We start from the raw sequence: 22,083 nt of genomic DNA on the forward strand, positions 1-22,083 counted from the left end.
TATTTTTTATATCGCACCGTCTTCTATCTGCTCCAACCAATTAACCGGCCATATTTCCAAACGTGATCTTTTCACGTGTTTTTAAAGCAGTTTGTCCAATAACCTTAATGGTGCATGGTATAACTATAATTTTCAATGTATGTTCACATATCGGACCTTTTTCACATCCCATCTCTATACCCAAGGCATAGTGGAACACCATTGATTGTACTAGATGTAAAATGTACGCGAGGCAAAAAAGCATATGGATTGTAGATTAAATTTCATCCCAACGCTTTTTCTTTCCTGGATTGTATTCTAAGGACAAGTCAACGGGAAATGTAATAAACTAAAACAAACCCTTAAATAAAGGATCCTGTTGATGTGTTCCGTAAGGGTCTTCCACGAGTAAACACGTCCCCTGGTGAGTTAGTGCTGCGCTCTGGGGGATGTTACTCCTGCCCTGACAGGTTCCGTGCAAGGGACGCGTCTTGGATCTGCTCTGATTTACATGTCTGGAGTTTGCCTAAACATTCCTCCAAAGGCCCCCCCCCCCCAACCTCGCCTACATGATGCGAGTTGGTTTCATTGATATTTAAACAAAACTTTTTATTTTACCAGGTAAGGCCCACTGAGCGACCTGGCCATAAATGATAACTCGACAAAATGGCTTGTAATGTGAACATTTATAGCAGCCAAATACTCCAAATGCATGTTTTGAAATGTGGAGGGAAAAACCGCAGTCCCCGGAGTAAAATCCACACGAACACCGCATGGAAACTCCAAATATACAGCGGGCGTGTCTGGATCGAACTCAAGACCTTCTGTATACCAGGCGAGGGTAGTTAAGATCTGACCACCGTAGCATCCAGTGGCGAGAAGTAACATGTTGCCTGTGTTTTGTAATAGACTCTACATGTAAATTCTCCAGCTGCATACTGAGTATCAAGTGCTCTGCTTTGAACCCTGCAAACCTGAGTTTGTTTCTTGGCCACTGCAAACTTGGGTGGTAAGTAATTGTCAGAACCGATTCTAGGCACCCGCTCGGGCAAACCTGCACCGACTGGTATGGTCTGACAATCCCCATGAGAACACAATTTGAAGAGGCCTTCATCCAGCAGAAAATGTACTAAGGCTGAAAATTGTTGCTATATTGAGGGAGTTTAAAGTCATTTCAGTGCATGGTCGTAATCTTGATAAAATTTTAGATAATTACAGTAGTGGTCTTGAATCTTCTAATGAGTTGGAGAGAGTATAGTAGCAATTAATCCAGCATTTGTTCAAAGTCAATCGTCATTGCTCCTATCCTACTTTGCATTACCAGTGTTTAGCAGTTGCATTGAAAATAAGCCAGTGAGTGCTTTTTAATATATCACCCTTATAAATGTTTTGTTCGCCCCTACGCGCAAAGGTGTAATCAATGTGGCTGACTGAGGCGTTGGTGTAGAAGTGACGTGGTTCTGGGTGTGAATGGGAGTGTGTGGTGTGCACTGTGTTATTGCTGCCGCGGGGACAGGATGGCGGAAGAAGTTTTCGATTTTTCTCCTGCTGACGGGGAGAGAGTCATGGTCACGGTACCGAGGCCCATTGATAGTCCAGCCCCCATTGTCAAGTTGTTGTTTCACAGCTGTTGGTTTGGCGTTGCCCACCATGGACAGATTTAGTGTTGAAAACCTGCTTCCGTAATTGTAGTCTTTCTCTATAGTTCTTGGTTCACGTTTATATGAAATTTAGCTCCGCTGAATATATGGCACTGACAAAAGTATAAGTTAGGGCTTCCTGCCATTCATACACAAGGTGGTTTCATTGAATTTGAAACTGTTTACTCAATTGGGATTGCCCCCAACCGTCAGACTAATCCCCGCTTGCAGGCCAGGAGCTGTGAATCGCGTGCCCACGGCACGGCTCCCATCGGGGTCGCATTTAAAATGTTTGCGAGGCAAGTCACGAGTTGTCGAGCGCACCGAGATGGACCGCTGTATTGGGTGCTTAAGAACAAATCATATTTGTTACTCCATAACTCGATGAGGTGTTTTGTTTGTTTGTTTTTTACAGAAAACCTTGGGCTTGGGCACGACATGGAAACTGGACCTAGTCCCTTGAATGCTGCGGAGGAAGTATTGCTGGAGAGCGGCGCCCTCTTTGAGAGTGCTGCCACGGACAGTCCCTGCTCCATTGAGAGCCCAATTCACCAGGATGGTACTTTACCCGTTGAGAGTGCCCCTCTGGAGAGTCCGCACAGCGACGTGGAGTCACCGTTGACCCCTGCGGAATTGGAGAGTCACGGTTTGGTGCAAGAAGCGGCGGATGTGTCGCAAGAAGAGCCGCTCGGCCATCACGAGGAGCCCCAACCAGCTTGCGCATCGGAAGGTGAATCCTCAAATCTCACAACGCGGACTGGAATTTAGTTTATGAAAAAAAGTGTGACGTCAAGTCCATGACTGATTTGTCTTCTGTGTGGTGGGGACTTGTTGTCGATTGAGTGGGACAGCTTCAGATGTAGCCTGGTGAATCTTAAATGCTGGCAATGAACGATCGAAGCGGGCACTGCCGTACTATGGTCCATGCCTGTATTTGTGTTCCGTACGAAGGAAGCTTTAAGTCAAGACGTTAGTCACAGAATCCTCTTTGTTATTGCCGAAGATGCCACAGCGGCCAAGCTGGTGGAGCCCGCGGCGGACCGGGTGGAGCCCACAGAGCTGGAGGCTGACCGAGAGGAGGAGCAGCTGGTGCCCAGTGTGGCATTCGTCTCGGAAGTGGAGCCCGTGCCGGAGCTCGCAATTTGTCCACGTAAAGTCCTCGGCGCGAACACTTCCATTCCTCTTGCACCACTGTTAGTTTCTGTTTTGGTCAATTTGGTGCCTAAAAAAATACTCGTCACATCGATGATAATCTCACGTTATACCTGGCTGACACGGATGTAGCTGGCACACGCTCCGACTCTAACCGTTTCAGTCTTAGTCGTAGGGTGTTGACGGTGAGCGAGCCGGTTAGTTCGATTCCCGTATTGGCCTCCTGTCTCCACAGCAGACGAGCGGCTGCTGGGGGACCTGGCGTTCGAGCTGACGCCGCCAGCAACTCCGCAGCAGGCAGAGGGCTGCGTTTTTGCGCAGCCGAGCTGCACGGGGACCTCCGGTGAGGAGGGCGCACTACCGCAGCCGGAACTTGCCACATCGCAGCCTCCAGGTGCGCCCCTCGCAGTTCGCGCTCCGATTTATCATCCAGGAACTTTAGAAAACTTTGCTCTTTTCCTTAAATATTATTTACAGTAGCGTTGTCGGTGTCTTGTCATGTGACCAAGTGACATTTGTCACGGCTGACGGGCGGTTGTGAGCGCCCGTATGTTCAAGAATGCTCCTCCCTAGAAGGTGACGTGGAACGACTCCTGAGATAGTCTCAAGCGACCGCTTGTCCACGCTGCACTTTCCCACATGGCAGCCATTTTTCAATTCTCCGATTAGGAATTTTTCCAAATCTGGACTGAGACCATCAGAGCGCTGTTCTTAAGAACCTGCTTCAAACATGGGAGATTGGAATTATGATTTGAACCTAGGATCGGTGCTCTTTTTCCCTTGGCTGACTAGCCACCTCCGTTATCGTTGTTTTGATGAACTTTTTTCCTTTACGTGTAATGTCGACAGTGGTTGTACCATGGAGGAACCTGGTTTCTACCGTTTTTATAAATGTGGAATTCTCACCATTGGCTCTAGTGTTGCACATGGGAGATGAATACCATTCATCAGGGTCAGCTTGGCTTGTGTATGAATGGCTGGTTGACATTTCTGACCATCCATCTTGTTTAGTGGCATCGTCTCATTGATGTATACGTCACTAAATAACGAGGCTGTCTTTAAGGAAATGTCCATGGGATGCTAACGGATCTTATTGTGTTGTCTGCTCCGATACACCACCAGAACGGGAAGACGGTGCCCATTCCTTGGAGCCTGTACCGGCCGGCGAGCCTCTACCGGCCGGCGAGCCCGCTGTTGAATCCACTCTAAAACCCAAGGTGGGGTGCAATGAAGGGCCAGTGAACACGGTGGCTTTTAGGTTCAAGCATCTGTAGTTAATTGTTTTGTGTTAATGGTGTGTTGTACTTTAAGTGGGAAACTTCAAATCGAATAAAACTTTACTTGTAAGCACAATTCGTGCAAAGAATGCAATACAAAGTGCTTTACAGGACTAACTGAAAGGACTGACGCAATGTAAACAACAATAAGAATGATACATTAAATAATCCACTGTTTTATTTGCATTAAAGTGCTGGAATCGGACCCATGAATATTAAATGAATGAGCTAAAAAAACACTAACCGGTCTTGGCCAAACAGACCAATGCTAAAAAAATAACTCAAATGTTGGTTACACGGCAACATCGCCCCCTATTGTGGAAACTTGCCAACCCCATAAGAACAAGTCTTGGCTCTCTGAAGCTTTCCTGGATAAATGAGTAAAAAAAATCTGTACACCTTTTTAAAAGTGTTGTAGTTTTCCATATCTTGTGGTAATTTAACAGTGTAAAAACGAAACACTTGAATTTAATATGGCATAAAATCCTTTTTGGTTGCAGCAGGACAATTTAAATCTGTGGAGGGGGTAAGATGGGCCGGCCTGTTGAAGGAGTGGGGGTCTTACGAGAGAAAGGGGGAGGGTGCATAGCAATGCCACCAGTCTCTTGGCCCAACGCCAATAGGGCCATGTACACACAACATATTTAGAGGTGTTATTCTTTATTTACATGAGCGTCATGAATGTGCATTATATTGCGAGCGTTTTAAGTCATTGTGATGGGACCTTTCCAATTGCACTCTCTGATGTGCTTCCAGAATAACACTGACAAACCGAAACCCTCCCCCACAGGCAATACTCCTAACTGAGAGACCTAATTCCCAAATACCTGGCATCCGACAACTCTGCTGATGCAGCGCGACGCACCCACGCTGCCTACGTGCGTGGACGGGCCTCTATTTTCACCGGCGCTAAACACGTGCATATGTATGTCCGTGCGTGTGAAGGCCTCTTCGTTGCCTCAGTCCAAAACGATGACCCCAGTGAAGACGAAAGGAGTGGGGCTGGCTTCGTCCAAGCGGCCCGCAGGCACACCGGTCACCAGCACATCCAAGAAGCCCCGACCCGAGGCGGGGGTGGCGTCACCGGCGACAGCGGCTAAACGGTCGCCCCTCGTCACTGCCAAATCTGCCACCGTGGCCAAGGCTTCCCCAACGGCCGGTGCCAATAAGGACCCAAAGGGCAAGGTAATGGAGGAAACTGCAGGGCTGTCGACATTCCATTGTAACGATGAGATTTTTTTTGTCTAAGTTTTGATTTTTTTTCCATAACTTGACTATTTTACATTGTGGCATTTAGAACCAAAGATAGAGTGATGCTTTAGTTACCGTTCCATGCTAATAAATGGACAACCCGAGTTGAATTCCCAGCCATGGCTAACATAAGTGGTGAAGTGCTATCTGAACTATGGACCCCCTCTCTCCTCCAACCTGCACTGACCAGTGTGCTGAGGTAGTCAAATGAACTCCATCACCGAGAAGCCTGCATTAAGCAGTTGGATAATTACCAGTCTACTATTTAATTTGAGTTTTAAGCTGTAATCGTCCAGAGAAAGATGAGGTGTGACATGTGCTGCCTTTAGTGCAGCATGTATCTGCATGGTTAAAGATACTTTTGTGTAGGTTTCTCCTGGCTGTGCTCTACAGCCCTCCAATGTTTTGTTGCGTTGTGCCACGGGCAGTCTGATGTTTCACTTCACATGTTGGAACAAAAAAGTTCATAATAAGGTGCAACCTGAAAACGCATTGGGCTCCCTAAATGTTGCTCTTCTGGCTTGTCACCCTTGAACGAGTGAGGATTTGCTGTTGTCGTCATTGCTGGCTTTTTTCTTCTGCATCCTCCCCCGCCATCCCAGCTGGCGATGGAGGGAAAGGCGGTGCCCAAGCCATTGGAGAAACGCGTCCCGACAACGCGCATCCTCTTCACCACCACAACCGCCGCCACCAAGCCTGCCACGGACACCCCGCCACGGGCTGCCACCGCCAGGATGGCCGCCAAAACTACGACCAGCGTCCTAAAGGCGGCCCCCCCACCATCCTTGGCCACCGCCAAAAGGACTGTCGGTAAGCCTGTAACGAAGATGTTAAAGGTGGCCGTTCGTGAATGCTCGACAAGTTCTGTTCAGAGGCTTGCAACTACATTTCATCCGTCGATCAAAAAATGTATTCTTTTCCTTGTAATGCATGCATATAATTGTGTGTGTGTGTGTGCGACAGTTTCTGAATTGTCAAATGTAAGTTTTGTTTAGGTTGATGGTGAACAAAACTTAAAACAGAACCATTTGAGAGAATGAATTATCTTGCCAAAAGAGACGAACGGATTCTTGAATGGGGAGCCCAAATTGTAACAATCTGTAAAATGGCAAATGGAGGGCTGAATTGTCACGGCAGTCAAGGGCCTGTAGAAATTCTCCTCCGGCAACTGAATGAATGGTGACCGTTTAAAAGTCTATTCTATTTTTTTCTGTTTTATTTGTTGTCCTTGACCTCGTATTACTCTTCAGGCAACACTTTCACATTAAGTAACCTTGTTAATTTGCATGAATCTTGTATAATTAATTCATGATTTAATGCTTACATTGTGCACAATTTATTTTAAACTATGAATCCTCATCATCCCTATTGCCTGTTTTTAATATTCTTATGGCTGTACTAACTTACTATTGTTCTATTCCTTTTTAATATTGTCCTTTGGTGCTGTGGTTTGCTTTTGTCATAAGTCCACACCTCCCTGCTGAGCAATGGGGGCAGGGCTTGTGGTGTCGACCCTGAGCCAGTGGTGAAGATTTCGAACAAATGGCAAGGACCAATTAAACTCGGTGCAACCTTTCACACTGACCCACAGCCACTGGTGTCAAGGGAGAGCCAAAGGGAGAGGAAAAGCTGGCCGAGCCCAAGAAACTGACGAGGCCTTCGGTGAAGCTTTCTGGTGTGTAAAGCGGCTCGCACAACAAACATGTGCATTGCCCATGGTCTTGTGTGTTCCTTGTGTAGAATAGATGATATTGCATCGCCTCGACTGGTGCTCGTTTTGTCCAATTATTTGCGAAACCATGGCAATGTCCAGCGACGTCCATTAGCCATTTCAAGACGGGAGTTCTGGCTTTTTTGTCTTGGTCAACATCTTCCAACTGAATTATATATCCTCTTATTCGGATGCCTGCCACTTGTAACTTTTACATTAAAACGTTGCCATTTCATTTGATAGCTATTTTATAGCCTTTTACCAACCCACTGCTGGATGAAAGCCTCTCCACTCCATGCACATGACGTCATGGTGGTTGACCATATTTCCCCATGCTGGTCGGTGTGGGTCTGTTAAGGAGCGGTCCAGGTCTATTTCTGACATTACTCGCCACTCGTTTTTGCTGTGACCCAGGAATCTAACTGGGCTTTCTGGGTTCACCGTGCAGTGCGCTAAACACGGTTCCACTGCTGCTCATGCCCTATACTGTAACTAACGTTGCTTGGTTTTTGCTCTATCATTGCCCACAGGAGCCCGGCCGAAGGTGGCGTCGACAGCGACGACTACAGACACCAAGGGCCCAGCGCCAGCAGGGGCCAGCAGCATCGCACGCGCCCGACCAGCCACAACCCCCGGCCGCCATGGTCTAGGTATGCACGGAGTACTGGAGTGGTTTCGTTTGATAGCGCAATGATTGGCGCACCATGGCTATTTGCCCGTCTAACCGTTTTTGTTATTTTCAGCCACGGTTACCATAGGTGGTGACTGATATCTGAACTGGTCCAGGGCCTCCCCCCGAGGTCGTACTCCGCATTGAGTAGCTGCCGCGGTGGCTAAACATCAGCTCTGGGGCGATTTTAACGTTGCCAGGTGTGGCGCTAGCCACATCGCTGCATGGTTGGCAGCAGAGGGCAGTGCAACACATGTATTGTTAGAAATGTAATTAGTCCTCCCAAGCCTCTGTTCCCTGCCCTTACCCCATACCAGTGGGGAATTATGGGTGCACAACCCCCACAACAGTGGGGGAGGTGCTCATCCAGCAGTGGACTGACAAAATGGGCTCCACAACTACACACTGAGCAAAGTCAGTTTCTCAGCGAGTCTTAAATGTACACTTATGTCAGGTCTGGCCATCTATGTATGTTAATCTGAGGTGCGGGGGAAGGAAAACAAACTCGACACAAGTAGTTCTAAAGAAATTCGTTTTCAATCTAGATTTAAAAGTGCATAGCTCCAGTGGCTTCCCAATGTCAGAAGGAAGGGTATTCCAGAAGGCCACAGAAGCGCATCCAAAAGCACGTGATGCAGTGACCGTCTTTGTTCAATGGCTAGCCATCTTAGTAGCGGGTGCATAATGGAGCACATTTAACACCCCCTTTCTCTTTACACTTCGACCCCCCCGCCCCCCAGGAGCAACGATGAGCATCAGGAATGCAGTGGTTGCCCCTACGCCCAGTGGTGGCACGGAACGCAAGCCCGCACCATCGTCTGCCACCGCGGCGCGAACTGGACCCCTGGCAAAGGCAACGCCGATGGCAAACAGGACCACGCGGCCCACCACGGCCCCCGAGGCCCGTGCCGCGTCTTCCCGTCCGGGAGTGCCCATCGAGAATGGGAAGCCCAACGCTGTTCCCGGGAGATTGGTCAGTGACAGGATTCGGGGTTGAGGGAGGCGCTGGGGGAAGCTGTTGTGCTTTATATCATTAAAATCATTACGTTGCCATACATAGCAGGCGTTACCAAAAAGATTTACAAAATTCTAAACAAACACACGATCCAGGTCTGATTTGGTACAGTACACAAGATCCGTGATCTGATCCCATTCGTAAAGGATGTCATTCCTGACTTACAGTACCCTGGTGTCTACAAACTGAGTTGCACCTGTGGTGATTGTTATATTGGTGAAACGAAACGACATATCTGACCGCATTTGCGAGCACAAGTCGGATTTGAAGCACGGCAGGACGAATTCTTCGGCTGTAGCTGACCACTTATAATACTGCTGGTTCTCATGACATTGTGTTTTCCGATACCAAGGTACTCTGCAAGCCTCCTGGATACTACCAAAGATTTTTCCATGAAGCCATCCAGATATACAAACATAGACATAACTTCAATCGAGAACATAGATTCAAATTGAGCAATCATTGGAAGGATGTAATTAACCAAGTTAAACTTTATCTACCGCGCAGTTTACTGCTCGACAGCCAGTTAATATTTATTTTCATATCCATATTCCCAGTCTTCTACTCCCAGCTTCACACACTACCATCACCATTACCACACGTTGTTTTTCAGCTTGCGCATTTCTAATTTACCCCCCCCGGCAGCATAACAAAAGGCTGCTTAATCTTAGCTTTCTTATCTACTTCCGCCCCCTGCATCACACAGCTTCAGTTTGAACTCCATACGTTGCCTCCATGCGCCCACCCCGTTCCTCACATCGTTGCCTCCCAGTCCACAGCCTGCCCACACACTCACCATGGCCCCTCCCCTCCTTCCTACCCCGCGACTATATAATTCCTCGTCACAGCCATCTCTTAGACACTTAAGTGGTTGTGCTTTCGCTACGTTGTCCCCACCTGAAGAAGGACGCTTGTGTTGGGCCCGAAACGTCGTGATTTAATTTAGTTTTCCTTTTTACCTATGTGACTTTACCGAAAAAAAAAAAACAGTCTGAATCCTTTCAGTCACGAACGCTTCAAATCTAGAACCAACGAGTAAGAGCTTTATAGCTCATCGGATTCCTCCAATATAAATAAATATTCTGATTGTGGTCACTTGCGCTCGTGCGGAGGGTGAAGGTCACAGTGGTGGGAGATGCTGCCAGGTCTGGCTGCATTAGGGACTCTTCATATTAAATTATGCAGAGAATCTCCGTTCACTTTTGCTAACCGCCCACGACGGTACTATGTCTGTCATGCTCGCATAAATGTTGGCGTTCGGGAATGGTGCTATGAGAATATAGTGGGTCCTCAATAACATGGGCAGATGGGCCATGTCGCACAAATACGTTTTTTAAGGATTCTTAAATTATAAACAGAATTGAAAATTGTACACCCGGATATGAAAACACATGAGCTACAAGCTATAAATGGGCTCAATCTAGTTTTCATGGAAATAATGGCGTTTTGTTAAACATACCGCGGCACCCAACCTTGAATTATCTTGGTATTTCGAGGCCAGTCTACTGTGCTTTTATTACTGGAATAATATTATGATTCAATTACTTGATCTCAATTGAATAAAATGCCCTGTACTTGGTGTAAACGTGGCATTTTGCAGTCCAAGGATGCTTCTGCTCGTGCCCCTGCAAGGACAGGAGTGATGAAGTCCACAACGACTAAAGTGAGTGGCTCTGTAAAGTTGCTGGTTTGTGTGAAGATGCAGTGTGTGTGCATATATATATGTGGGGAGCGGTAGTGCAACGTTAAGCACACTGCGCTACGAATCCGGAAAGCCGAGTTCCACTCTTGTTCATGGCCAACACCAGTGACGATTATCTGAACCTGTCCTAGGTTGACTCGACCTCAAATGAATACCTGGTGTGATGTATTAACATTGCCACTGGGGAAACCAAGGCAGTCATGCGGGGTGTTGACCACCCACCCCCTCGTGTTCTGTGCCAGCCTTCATAGGTGCTTGATAAGAGTACTTGCTCCTAAAGTTTAAGGCTATATACAGGGATCTTGGTATTTGCCTGATATATATACACACACACACTCTTACAGACACGGGCACATCCCCCACGTGTGGGGGTGTAGTAGCTTAGTGGTTAGCTCGCGTGCTAAGAACCCATTGACCCGAGTTCGTTTCACAGCCGTGGCCAACATCTGACCCATTCCTGGACCATCCCCATAGGTCGACTTTGCTTTAAATGAAGTACCTGGTGCGGTGTAAACTTAAGCACTGGGAGACGAAGGCAGTCAGGTGTCGGGTTGGCCACACCACCCCTGTTGGTACACCGTGCTAACAATACGACCTCGCTTAACAGCACTTGCATGAGCATAATGCTCTTGTACGAATCCAAATATAATTGATTGTATTATTAAGTCTGAAAATGTACTTGTCATTAATGATCTGTGTAAACCTAGGTGTTCTGCTTTGGCAGTGGTGAACATATGCATGTGTCAAGATGGGCTATTGCCCGAACGTCACCTTTCCTTTTAAGGCAATGTTTTTGACGTACATGAGGTTTTTTGGTTTTTTTAGATTTGGCAGCCATTTTATTGGATATAAGCATTACCACTGTACAGTAGCTGGCAATGGATTGTCATCCATTATAAATGTTTGATTTTTGTTTTTGCTCAAGGTCACGGTTAAGAAAGTGGAAACTGATGGCACAAAACCGACCCTTGCCACCGAAGTAAGTCCATTGGCAGTTTGTGCCCATCCACTGTTGGATGAAGGCTTCTCCACACAATCGCACCTTTCAGTTCTTCTCGCTTCTGCACCTGAGCTGATCTCATCCGTTCATGCATGGTGATCTCTTGACACCGAAGTGTTCCCTTCTTGGGCTGCCGGTCTGTCGCCAGTCTTTTATTTCTTACTGTGTCTCATCTCGGCCCCTGCATTCACAATCTCTATTGTCCCTCACTACCCCCCCCTCCCTGTGCTCGGTCATGTTTCTGCTCCTTTTCCCTCTTTGCGTCCCTTCATTGGATAAACTCCCACTTCACATCAAATGGGCAACTTCACAAACCATTTTTCATTCCTCACTTAAGACACTTTTTTTTCAAGAGCGTATCCCTCTCCTTCCTGTCCGCATCCTTAACCATCCTCCAACCTTACTAACTTCGTCCCTCCCTTTCCCTATAATCACCCTCCCTTGCCATCCCTTCCCCTCTCCAACACTCAACCCCATCAGCCAATATTAATGTACAATTTATAATTCTTGTAACGCACCTTAATAAAAGTGCTATTTAAAATCCTAAGATCATATCCACTGGCCATCCCTCTACAAGTGGTGTCCTGTCTAAGGCGGTCGACGTAAAATTCAGTTTGCTAAACTAAATCTGTTGTGCACATTGTGAATTTTAGCAGTTGAAATGTGATTTTTACGAATATCTTAATTTTACGGCCACATTATTGATTGGTGTAGCATTTAGGGTGCCTGGTGAAATAACGGACCTTGTGGTTGTGCGTAGGTTAACAAGTCGACTTCGTTGACGGCCACAAAGACGACGATCGTCCGTACCCAGCTTAAAACCGCTGGGAAGGTCGACGTGAAGAATACAAATGTGAGCTTTGGATCTTCTTGCCTTTAAACGCCATTTTTTTTCTGCCCGTCTGTCTGCCTACGCGAAGTTGCAGAGGATTTGGCTCGCGAACCGTGGGGTTTTCGTTTAAAAAAAACAGTAGCCCAGGTACCACGCCATGAGCCCCGTGGTGAGCCAGCACTATTCCATTTTCGCATCCATCAACTTTGAAGTAGTTAAATTAACAATTGTGCAACATTTAATATTTATTTCCTTACGCTGCTCAGTGCGTGCTAAAGCACGCATTTGCGCATTGGTGACAAAGCTGACCGGGGGTTGCCCCTAGCAACGCACAGGCGTTCGCTGTGAGGGGGGGGGAAATTATCTTTCGCTTTAAAAATGCAAAAAATTCAACACAACGCTGAGGTTAATTTTTCAGTGTCATGTCCTCTTCTCCCCCCCCACCCCAGTGTGCACTTTACTACTATAGGGTCAGTAGATACTAATCTTATAGCGCTTGGATACAATTATTGTACAGTAGGTGGGGGTAGCGGCTCAGCCTGCCAAAGTGCCACCTCGGCTGGCTGGGCAATCTAGGCGAGGCCGGGGGTTCTGCACGGGGGACGAGGCTTCACGACGGCACTCTGTCAAATTAGTAGTTTGTGCTATAGAGTCTATATACTGCTATAGAGTTGGCATGTACTACTGTCGTGATAGCAGGTACCACCACAGTCGGTATGCACTGCTATCGAGTTGGTAGATACTAAAACAGTCAGTATATACCACTATGGTCAGTAGATACTAAAACAGTCAGTAGATACTACTACAGAGTGAGGTAGATACTGCTATAGAATTAGTAGTTACTACTGTAGTCGGTGGATACTACTATATAGTTAGTAGTTGCTACTGTAGGGCCAGTAGATACTTCTATGGTCAATAGTTACTACAGTCGGTAAATACTACTAAACAGACACTACTGTACAGTCGGTAGATACAACTACGGAGTCAATAGATACTACTTTGTTGTATGTATATATACCTACGTGGGGGTAAAAATATCTTTTCGAGGGGGGGGGGTCGACTATTTTCGTTAACCTTTTATATCAACCATTTACCCCCTACTTTCTATAACTTTTTTGACTTCTGCAAGCCTCTTATAATTTTGTAGGTGGAGAAATGGACAAACGGCCCACCGGGGTTTCACAATTGCTTAGTATCTGTGTATGTATATGTAATGTTTTTAAGAGAAGTTTTCAAATATATTTTTTGCCCGGGCAACACCAGGTACTTTCCGCTAGTCAAGTATTGATAATAACAATGTTGATGACAATTTGGGAGCACAACCAGCCTTTCATCTCGTCAAGTGCGATGAACGACTACAGCAAGATGTGATTTGTTGTCATTATCCATGGAATGCTTCACTGGTCCAGTGATTTGATCATCTGTCATTTGGAGTTGTAATTCAATTAAATAATGTATTACCTACCACCATGAAAAGCTTACGTATATCTTGCCAAAATGTGTAGTCTAATAGTCAGGCTGCTTACGCCCCAACTCTTATCATGAGCATGCATTCTCCGAGCCAGCCTACGCATATCCATGAAAATGTAAACGTGCACAACTCTTCACTCATTGTGGTTTTTCAGGAAAATCTAAACCAGTTGTTGCGCAATTGCTGCAGACGAATGAAACGCGGAGCCTTGACCCTCATTGTTTACATCTGACACTGCAGTGGCCAGTGAGATAAATTTTCCTTGGCTTTGTGGCTTTTCCAGGAAACGCTGCCTGATGAGCTTTTAAAAAAACCCCCATGGCCACCGCTATCTCGCACACAGGTGGCCACGACGAACAGGAAGCCGCCATTGGAGAGAAACACCGGAAAACTCGCCCCGAAAACCCCCACTCCTAAGAAATCTGGTGCGTCTCCGTTTTGCTTAAGACGAGGCACTATTAGAATTGCTCGTTTTAGTGTGACTTCTGCAACATTTGTGGTGTGTGTGGCTCAATCTTGCCCTGGTGGAGCTGGCAGTCTATTTCGTTGGACAGTGCTCAGACTTGAAAATTAATACATTGCTTGCATGCGGTCTCAAGAGGTCGGGAAGATGATCAATCTTCCAGTCGTGCTGCACGGTCGGTGAACGAGCACTGCCTGTCGTGTAGTATTAGGTCACAGAATTGGAGCATTAATCTTGATACCTTTGTCAACTACAAATCCAACAAGGAGATTGAAACTGTGGTTTGCACCCAGAAGTTGTTGGTGTTTGCGAGTACCATTTCAGTAAGCGGTTAAAAATTCATCAATTATGCAGATTGTATATAACTAATTTGGGGTGATTGTACCCACGATGGTCAGTGCAGCTGGCGAGATGGGAAGCATTAGGTGCGAAAGCATAAAAACCCAAACTATAGCGATGGATCTTTGCTGCACCGCCCTCTGCTGTCCATCACGTAGCCCTGCGCGTATAATCTCCGTTTTATCGTCTCCTTGAAGTTGGTGGCTCCAAGGCTGAGAACCACAAGCCCAGCCCCATAAAGTCGCCCTCGACCAACGGGCCTTCGGATGACGCCCTGGCGGTCGAAAATGGCAACGTCGCGCAGCAGGGCGGCGGCGACGACGGTGTCGGGGGCCACGGTGGCTCGCCGGTGCGCCAGAACGGGAACGCCCTCTCACCCGGCGTCGAGGAAAACGCCAACGAGCACCACGACGCGCCAACGGCGTGCGAGGTGCCAGCGGCGCGTGTCCCGCGACACGATCGGACTTGAACGACGTCACATTTCGGCGGCTGTCAACGCGCATTTCAAAACTGCTGCGGTGGTCTTTGAAATTTAGTTTATGAATCATTTTGTTTTTCAAGAGCCAAGGATAATGCAGTGGGTACGTCAACAGGAGGGCGAGACTGCATGTAATCATGTGCGATTTGGTATATTAAGTTGCCACACCCTCTGTTGGGGAATGGACTCGAGCACCTGGGCTCGCCCACCCTACCATGGCACGGCCAACGATTGGGGACCAAGTGTTTTTAAGGGGGAGGGAAGGAAATAAGGAAAAGGGGCATGGAGGTAGGGGGGGGGGAATGAAATTATTTTTTTTAAAGAGAAGGATCTGTTTTGTCGGAAAAATAAAATGCCAAGTCAATTGACCGATGGGTACATCTAGAGCTCTTGCACTCGGCAACCTCGTGGCTTTTTATCTAACGGGCCACAACACACTGAGAATCTGCAGTCAAAGCCAGTCTGGGGTTTGTCTCGAGCAAATGCTGCTTTAAAACATTGGTCGATTAACTTAAAAGTAATTGTATAAATGTATAGATCCTTCCCTGTATTTATGAATGTTTTACCCTTTAAACAGCCAAGACGATAAGGAATAATTTCGTGCTGTTTTGTGCCGGGAGCCTTGGCAAAAAAATGCTGCAATGTAAGAGTGCGCAGGCTTGGCTGTCGAGGGCAAACGGGGATAGACCCTGACTGTGATGCATGTTCTCCTCCCTCTCCCACCCCCCACTGGCAGGAGGAAGCGCAGAGTGGAAACCCCCAGTTGGAGGAGCCAATCCACGAACAGCAGCCCCAGCCTGTTGAAGTCGAACAAAACTAATTGCCTTGTAAGTTTTGTTTCGATTTAAAGCTTTCGTGACTGCAGGGATTCATCTTCTTGGTTCTTTCGGTAAAGCCACGTATAATTGAAATAATAAAATAATACAAATAAAATAAGTAAGTTTTGGGTGAATTTCCCCACCACTGCATGATTTGTGCAGGAGTTGGTGGTTCCAACCACTCGGGAAACGTGAGCTGTGGATGGGGAATCGTGCTCTGGAATTCCTCCGCATGGGTGTTCGGCATCCAATTCCTCTTTCCCGTGCATGTCTAGCTTTGGTGCCTAGCAATGGAAAGCACACTTCCAAATGCAAACCAGACTCTGGCTGAACCGTGCACCGGGGTGGACTGTTGATTAGCTGATATTGCAGCTGGGATGTGAGGTGGTGTGGCGTTTGCGGTTAGGTTGCCATTCATCTGCTACTGCTGAAAGAGCAGCGAGGTCTGCATACTTAATTTAGCCAAATGAGTCCTTGGGTCAGCCATGCATGCCAATATTGGGCATTGCCAATAGACATAGAAGGAGCTGTCACTCATCTCATTAGGTGCATTGGCTATGCTGTGCCAGAGGAGTTGGCTCAGCTGGCAGGCGTGAAGTTCAGTTAATTCCTTGCAAGTATGAAGCTTTCAACTTGACAGCTCCTTGATTCTCTTGGGTGTCTCGCTCTATATAGGCCAGTCGAGTGACAGGAGGTGTATACATTGGGCAAACCCAGACCCCTGTTAACATGCTTTGAGATGGGACCTAACCATGCCCTTTGCAATATAATTCATTGCATTGTTTTTAACAGGGGGGAGAGGACTAGTGTTTTTTGTCCAAATCAGAATATGTACTTTTACTGGATGAATCCAATGAGCTATAAAGCTTTTTCACAGATGTCCAGTAGGGGTGTGTTAGAATGTTACAACAACAAACGGTACAAAAATACGATAGGAGTGCAAAGTATAAGAAAGGTAAGCAAGTCACAAATAAAACTTGAACTGTTTTACCAGGTAAAGCCCACCGCTATTAGCTTTTTCAGAAGCGACCTCGCCACAAATGATGGGTCAACGAAGTGGCTTGTGGAAATTTATAGCAGACAAATCAAAAAAATTTGAATGCATTTTTCTAAATGGTGGAGGGGAAAAACCAGAGGACGCGGAGGAAATAAATCCACGCGACCACGGGGAGAACATGCCACTTCAAATACACAGGCGTCAGGGTCTGGATCAAACTCCCATCCTGCAAACCAGGTGAGGGAGAGAACATCATGCCACTGTGGTCACCTTTAAATAAAAACAATTAAGTTTATAGTTTATCATCACCAACAGTGAAGGACTGCTGCTCCCAGAAATGTGTGCACCCAGCAGCCTTTGTAAAGGGGACTGTATGGGAAGAAGCTCTTTCACAAAATTTCCAGATTATCCCTTTGCAAATTAACTTTTTGATGTAAGTTTGAATGTCTTGTATGTAGCTGGTTGAACCTTTTCTCAGACCTAATGATCACGAGGCATTTCGGTGCTGCAAAATAGATAGTTTTTTTCTCCAAAAAAGCCACTGTTTTAAGTTCAGGAAAGTCGTTGTAAATGTGATTTTGCTTCAATGAATAGACTTGGTTAAGCTTTATTACAGTTGCCCCTTCTGCCAGCAGAGGGCGGCAGCTTTATTTTGACAAATTATGATTTAAGCCCGCTCAGTCTAAATTCAATTCGTTTTATTGAAGGTGAAGTTTTTGTCAATGTAACGAGTTAATTTGTCAGGAATGATGAGTTAAGTGGTGTATATATTTATTTTTATGGCTTTGGCCTCAAACGGTTGTTATGTTTGTGTGATCTTCAAATTTGTCACAACACTGGCAGCACAATGTTATTTGCTTTTCTTGCAATTCAGTTTTATTTATAACGCATTTTAAATATCTCGACATTCAACCATAGAAGAACCTTGTGCAGTGATGGAAAGTCTTCGTCAATGTATTGGTCCAGGGACTCGGGCAATGTTGTAGCTAAGTGAACAGTTACCATTTTTATTGCAAGGCCCAGTCTTTCCATGCCTTGGTGGTCACTGTCAAGTTACGATGTAACCCAAACAAACACATTATTCCGTGCTATGTCGGCACTGGTGCACAAGCGCACAACTGGACACATTCGTCACTAACGCCTCCCACAAGGATAAAATGTACAATAGCTGCCTTGGGCTATGGCCCACCTTCATAGCGGAGATAAAAATGTCCCCTGGTTGTAGATACCAAGGCTTTGTGTCCAAGGCTGTCCGATAAGTTTGGCGATTATACTAAGACTTTAAAGCATTTGTGGTAGAGCATGTGATAATGTAGTGACATCACTGTCAAGTTCAGTGCAATGTGTCAATGCGATGATGCCACGAGAGTGAATTTAAAGGTTTTTTTTTTATTATTAATGCTTCCAACGCATGTCTGGATAGCGCAGAATACACAGCCGAGTTGTGTATCTACTAGATTACAAGCCATTTCCGTTCAGTAAAATAGTGTTTTTTCTTCATGATGCCATAAATAATTGAAAATGTAAGGTTTTGGGTGGCTGGAATGACCTATTCCCTAATAGCCTGTTTTTTTAAACGAAATCATTCTTAGTAATGTAACTTTAATGTGCCTCGATTTCCTGTGCAAATCAGATCTTAACGGGAGGACCCCATGCAGCTTCACTCTATCAGATAGAGGTCCGAGCGCGTGCAAAAATTATGCTACCGAAAGGAAAAACTGCCAACTAATATTGGGATCTCGACATGCAACCTTTTACTTATTTCACTTGTTTACATCTCCACGGCTACAATCCATCACTTTGTTCCAGAGAGTAACCATGACTCGCGAGGAAGAACATTCGATAACGGGGATGACTTGGTGGCTTGGAGGTCAAGCGCAGCCTGTCAGGGTTCCGTGCCCACACGCCAACGAGCCTCGGGGCTGGGGCTGCCTCGGGTTCACAATGAACGCTGCCCTCGGCGCCCGACCCGTTCTCGCGGGCATCCACATTCATTTTGTCGTCCCCCCCCCGTCCTGGATGACGGAACTAAACATTGAGCCAAATATTTTGTGGTGGAAACTTGATTAGATTGCCTCTGCACTGCACTCCGAGAAGATGGCAGAAGCCACGGGGGGCATGGAGGTAATTGCGGGAGTCCGCACAGACGGACATTAGGTTTTGTGGGTTTGAGTTTCATCTCGCAGCTGAGGGAAACCGTCTCTTTTGTAAAATTGTTGGGTAAAAAGTTGCCGTAAAAATGTACTGCTCCAATTCTTTTTTATGTGCATTGCTAATTCGTCATTAGTCTCATCTTATTGGATTGTGAGTAGCCAAAAATTACCCTCCTAAAGGACCACTGTAGAACTCCCTTGAGTGGAAGTCCCTTTGCCAGCATTGGCGTGAGCAAGCAATTTCTGGGTTGCACCTTTGACCTGTTAGTTTAGGCGTTTAACCAACTAGTTCTGATCGCTTTAAATTGAGCATTTGATAATTTTTAAAAGTGGAAGACTTCCATCCGGCCTCCATGGTGCTGCAAACTGGCCATGGTGTACACCCAACAGGACGGTGACTCCCAGTGGTGGTGATGTAATCTAACCCCTCCCACCTGGACCTTGAGTCCAGCCCTGTCCTAAATTTTTAAATTATTTGCTAATTTATGTCACTTTTTGATGCATTTGAGACAATTGATTTAATCAATTGTTGATGGGTGCAGCTCTGGAACTAGTTTTGGGGTTGCAGGAGGTAAAAAAAAAAGTGGTTTAGTCCATGTAGTGCATGTTCCCAGCGTGCAAAAGAACAGTGAAGCTGTGTGTGGATGAACGGGTAATTGAGTGAATTCCGTTTTTCAGGTGGAGTCGACGCGACCAGGGCCCTTGAATCGGATGTCGCGCTCGGAAGACACTTCAGCACGACGGTGGAGCTTACTCAACAATATCGCGATGCCGATAAACGCAAGGGCGTTGTCATTTGCTGCTTTATACCCCCTCACGTAATATCATATTTCACCACAATATTGAAAGTATGGCCATGGACGCTAATTTATTTACCTGTTAATGGTCTTCAAGGTGGGATCATCACCTGGCTTTTACATCGTGCAGGTTCTGCCCGCTTTCCTCCTGCAAGGAGGTTGGTGGCATCAATGCCGTTTCTAATTGTGTCAAACCTTTAATGTTATTAATCCTTGGTTAAGGCGGAGTAGATGTTAGATATGAGTGAAATTTAATAATACCATTTTTAGTGTTTGGCTCCTTGATAAAAGATTGATTAGCTGGCTCTCGGGCCTATCCATTTATCTATTGAGTATTCCAAATGAATAAGCATGTTTTTTGAAGGTTAATCGTTGTGGTGAAGATTTATGGGAAGGCCGATGGTTTATGGAAGGGATTGCCCATTTACTTTCACAGATGGAAGATGCCTCCCCTAGGCAATTGCGTTTAAGCTGCTTTTGGGTTTGGATGGCAGTGAGCTGACGTGGGGCAGCTTTTTATTTGTAAAGGTTCCTTTTGAAGGGGGGGGATGTGGTGGTATTTGAGTGCGGTAGAAGTGGTTGGCGATACGCTTGCGATGAGGCCCTTGGTGGTGGTATCCGGAATGTTGAAGTTGGTTTGTGGCAAGTCGTTTTGGAGATGGCTCTTCAGAAAGTTAACTTTGCTTGCTTTTATAATTATGTAAGGGCTCTAATAATTTGAATTATGACTATTTAACAATAAAAGCCTTCAAAACAACTAGCCTCTTAACAAAACAGGTATACACGTCCTATGCAATATGCTTGTCCTTCTAACAGTCTGCTTGTAACATTTTAATCTGAGCTTGTTTCTCTCTCATATAGTTGCCCCTTTTATGTCTCTACTGCCATACTAATGACCCTATGTAGATTATAACAAACATTTTAGTGTTCTTTCCTTGTGCAAAACTTGCTAAATTTGCCAAGCCATGAAATTATTCCAATTGCTAAGCAACCTAGGTTGTGTTGCGTAAAATGTCCCTGCGAGAGTGCATTGCTACAATTTTACTTCACTTAGACCCTTACCAATACTTTTAAGTCCGAGTCTCAAACATTGAATAATACATCAGTATCTACCACGATGAACTTGAGGGTATTCCAAACCAGTGCAAACCTTTATCTTTATTACAATTCGGTACAAATATTCCAGGTGTCTGCACAGGAGGTCTTCACGTTGGTTCTTGTAGGATGCCTTGCCTCCTGTCGACGACGAAGATGATGTTTACAAGTGTGGTAATTTCTCCCACTCGTTCTCGAGACCAGCGTGCTCTTTATGGATTTGTTTTGCCGACCGCGAGCACGTGCAGGAACCAGCTTTTGGGGGAGCCCTCGTTGAGCCCTTTAGTAAATGTGTGGAGGATCGGTGATTGTAAAGTGAGAGACGTGAAGGCCAACGCGCGTTGCTCCACTGCCCAAGCGAGGCTCTCGCCCAACAGGTGTGATGCGGTTTTGCTTTACGCAGGTAAATGATACACATTCTTTCTTTGTAGGGGTTTGTTTCTCTGCTTGTGAAATTGTTTTCCAAAGTTTAGCAATTTCAGATTTTTTTTACATTGAATTCTGGCTTTCAGTTAATTTTGAGCATGCAGGATGTTTTTAATCTGAGGTAGACGCCTCCGACGTGAATTGAGACCTTTGTGTGAAACTTTTCAATAAAAAATTATTAAACTGAGCAAATGTTGACATAAGGTGGATAAGACTTTTTTTTACTGATTGTGTGGGAATCCAAGAGATGAAAAAATACAGTTTTGGAGTAGCTGCAGTTTGACTTGTAATGGAGCCTTCTGGACGGATATAAATCATATTTGAATAAAGCTGAATACACATGATTAACTGTTCAGTACTCTGTATTATTCTGCGTTAAAGTGCTAAGATGTAAATTGCTGCCTTTCAAAATAACATTGGAACGCATTCCGAAACTTCACTTCTGCGCTGAAACACTTAAGAGTTAATGCATTGTGGACTGCGTTTGACAAGGCCAGAATATATTAAGTATTTTTAAAAATCGTCTCGTGGAAAATATACAAATCACAGCTTGATGCTCTAAAACTGGCATTACAAAAACCGTATTCTAGTGGCAAAATGATTTTTGGTCGACGGGAGTGATTCTAAAACATCGGTGGTACCCACCAGCTCAAGGAAACCGAGTATTCCACGGACTTGATGTTGAGGCCGAATGCATGGTTGTTGAACAGAAATCATCTGCTTTTGTGGCGAACACTTTGGAGAGAGCATATTGATTTTCAAACAGTTGCCAAAGTTTAAGAATACCCCTTTTTTTAAACCATTAACTTAATCCAAT

The 22,083-nt window shown here is 45.7% G+C and overlaps 1 protein-coding gene across 6 annotated transcripts in view; it reads left to right on the top strand.

The window, feature by feature from the left end:
- The window catches only part of LOC144943406 (uncharacterized), a 38,102-nt gene extending 16,492 nt beyond the window's left edge, over positions 1–21,610 (top strand). For 3 of the 6 annotated variants that reach the window (XM_078870778.1, XM_078870780.1, XM_078870783.1), the window contains exons 6-21: positions 2,035–2,349; positions 2,623–2,769; positions 3,007–3,165; positions 3,894–3,988; positions 4,994–5,233; positions 5,902–6,109; positions 6,891–6,974; positions 7,541–7,660; positions 8,421–8,653; positions 10,296–10,358; positions 11,323–11,376; positions 12,158–12,250; positions 14,044–14,125; positions 14,700–14,932; positions 15,717–15,807; positions 19,627–21,610. In XM_078870778.1, coding sequence (XP_078726904.1) covers positions 2,035–2,349; positions 2,623–2,769; positions 3,007–3,165; positions 3,894–3,988; positions 4,994–5,233; positions 5,902–6,109; positions 6,891–6,974; positions 7,541–7,660; positions 8,421–8,653; positions 10,296–10,358; positions 11,323–11,376; positions 12,158–12,250; positions 14,044–14,125; positions 14,700–14,932; positions 15,717–15,800 — 2,210 coding nt within the window. In that variant the 3' untranslated portion in view covers positions 15,801–15,807; positions 19,627–21,610. The remainder of the gene's footprint in view (positions 1–2,034; positions 2,350–2,622; positions 2,770–3,006; positions 3,166–3,893; positions 3,989–4,993; positions 5,234–5,901; positions 6,110–6,890; positions 6,975–7,540; positions 7,661–8,420; positions 8,654–10,295; positions 10,359–11,322; positions 11,377–12,157; positions 12,251–14,043; positions 14,126–14,699; positions 14,933–15,716; positions 15,808–19,626) is intronic. The other 3 variants (XM_078870781.1, XM_078870782.1, XM_078870779.1) reach the window with 3 other exon arrangements.
- Positions 21,611–22,083: the final 473 nt, after the last annotated feature.

The sequence above is a fragment of the Lampetra fluviatilis genome, chromosome 31, assembly GCF_964198595.1.
Source record: "Lampetra fluviatilis chromosome 31, kcLamFluv1.1, whole genome shotgun sequence".
Lineage (NCBI taxonomy): Eukaryota > Metazoa > Chordata > Hyperoartia > Petromyzontiformes > Petromyzontidae > Lampetra > Lampetra fluviatilis.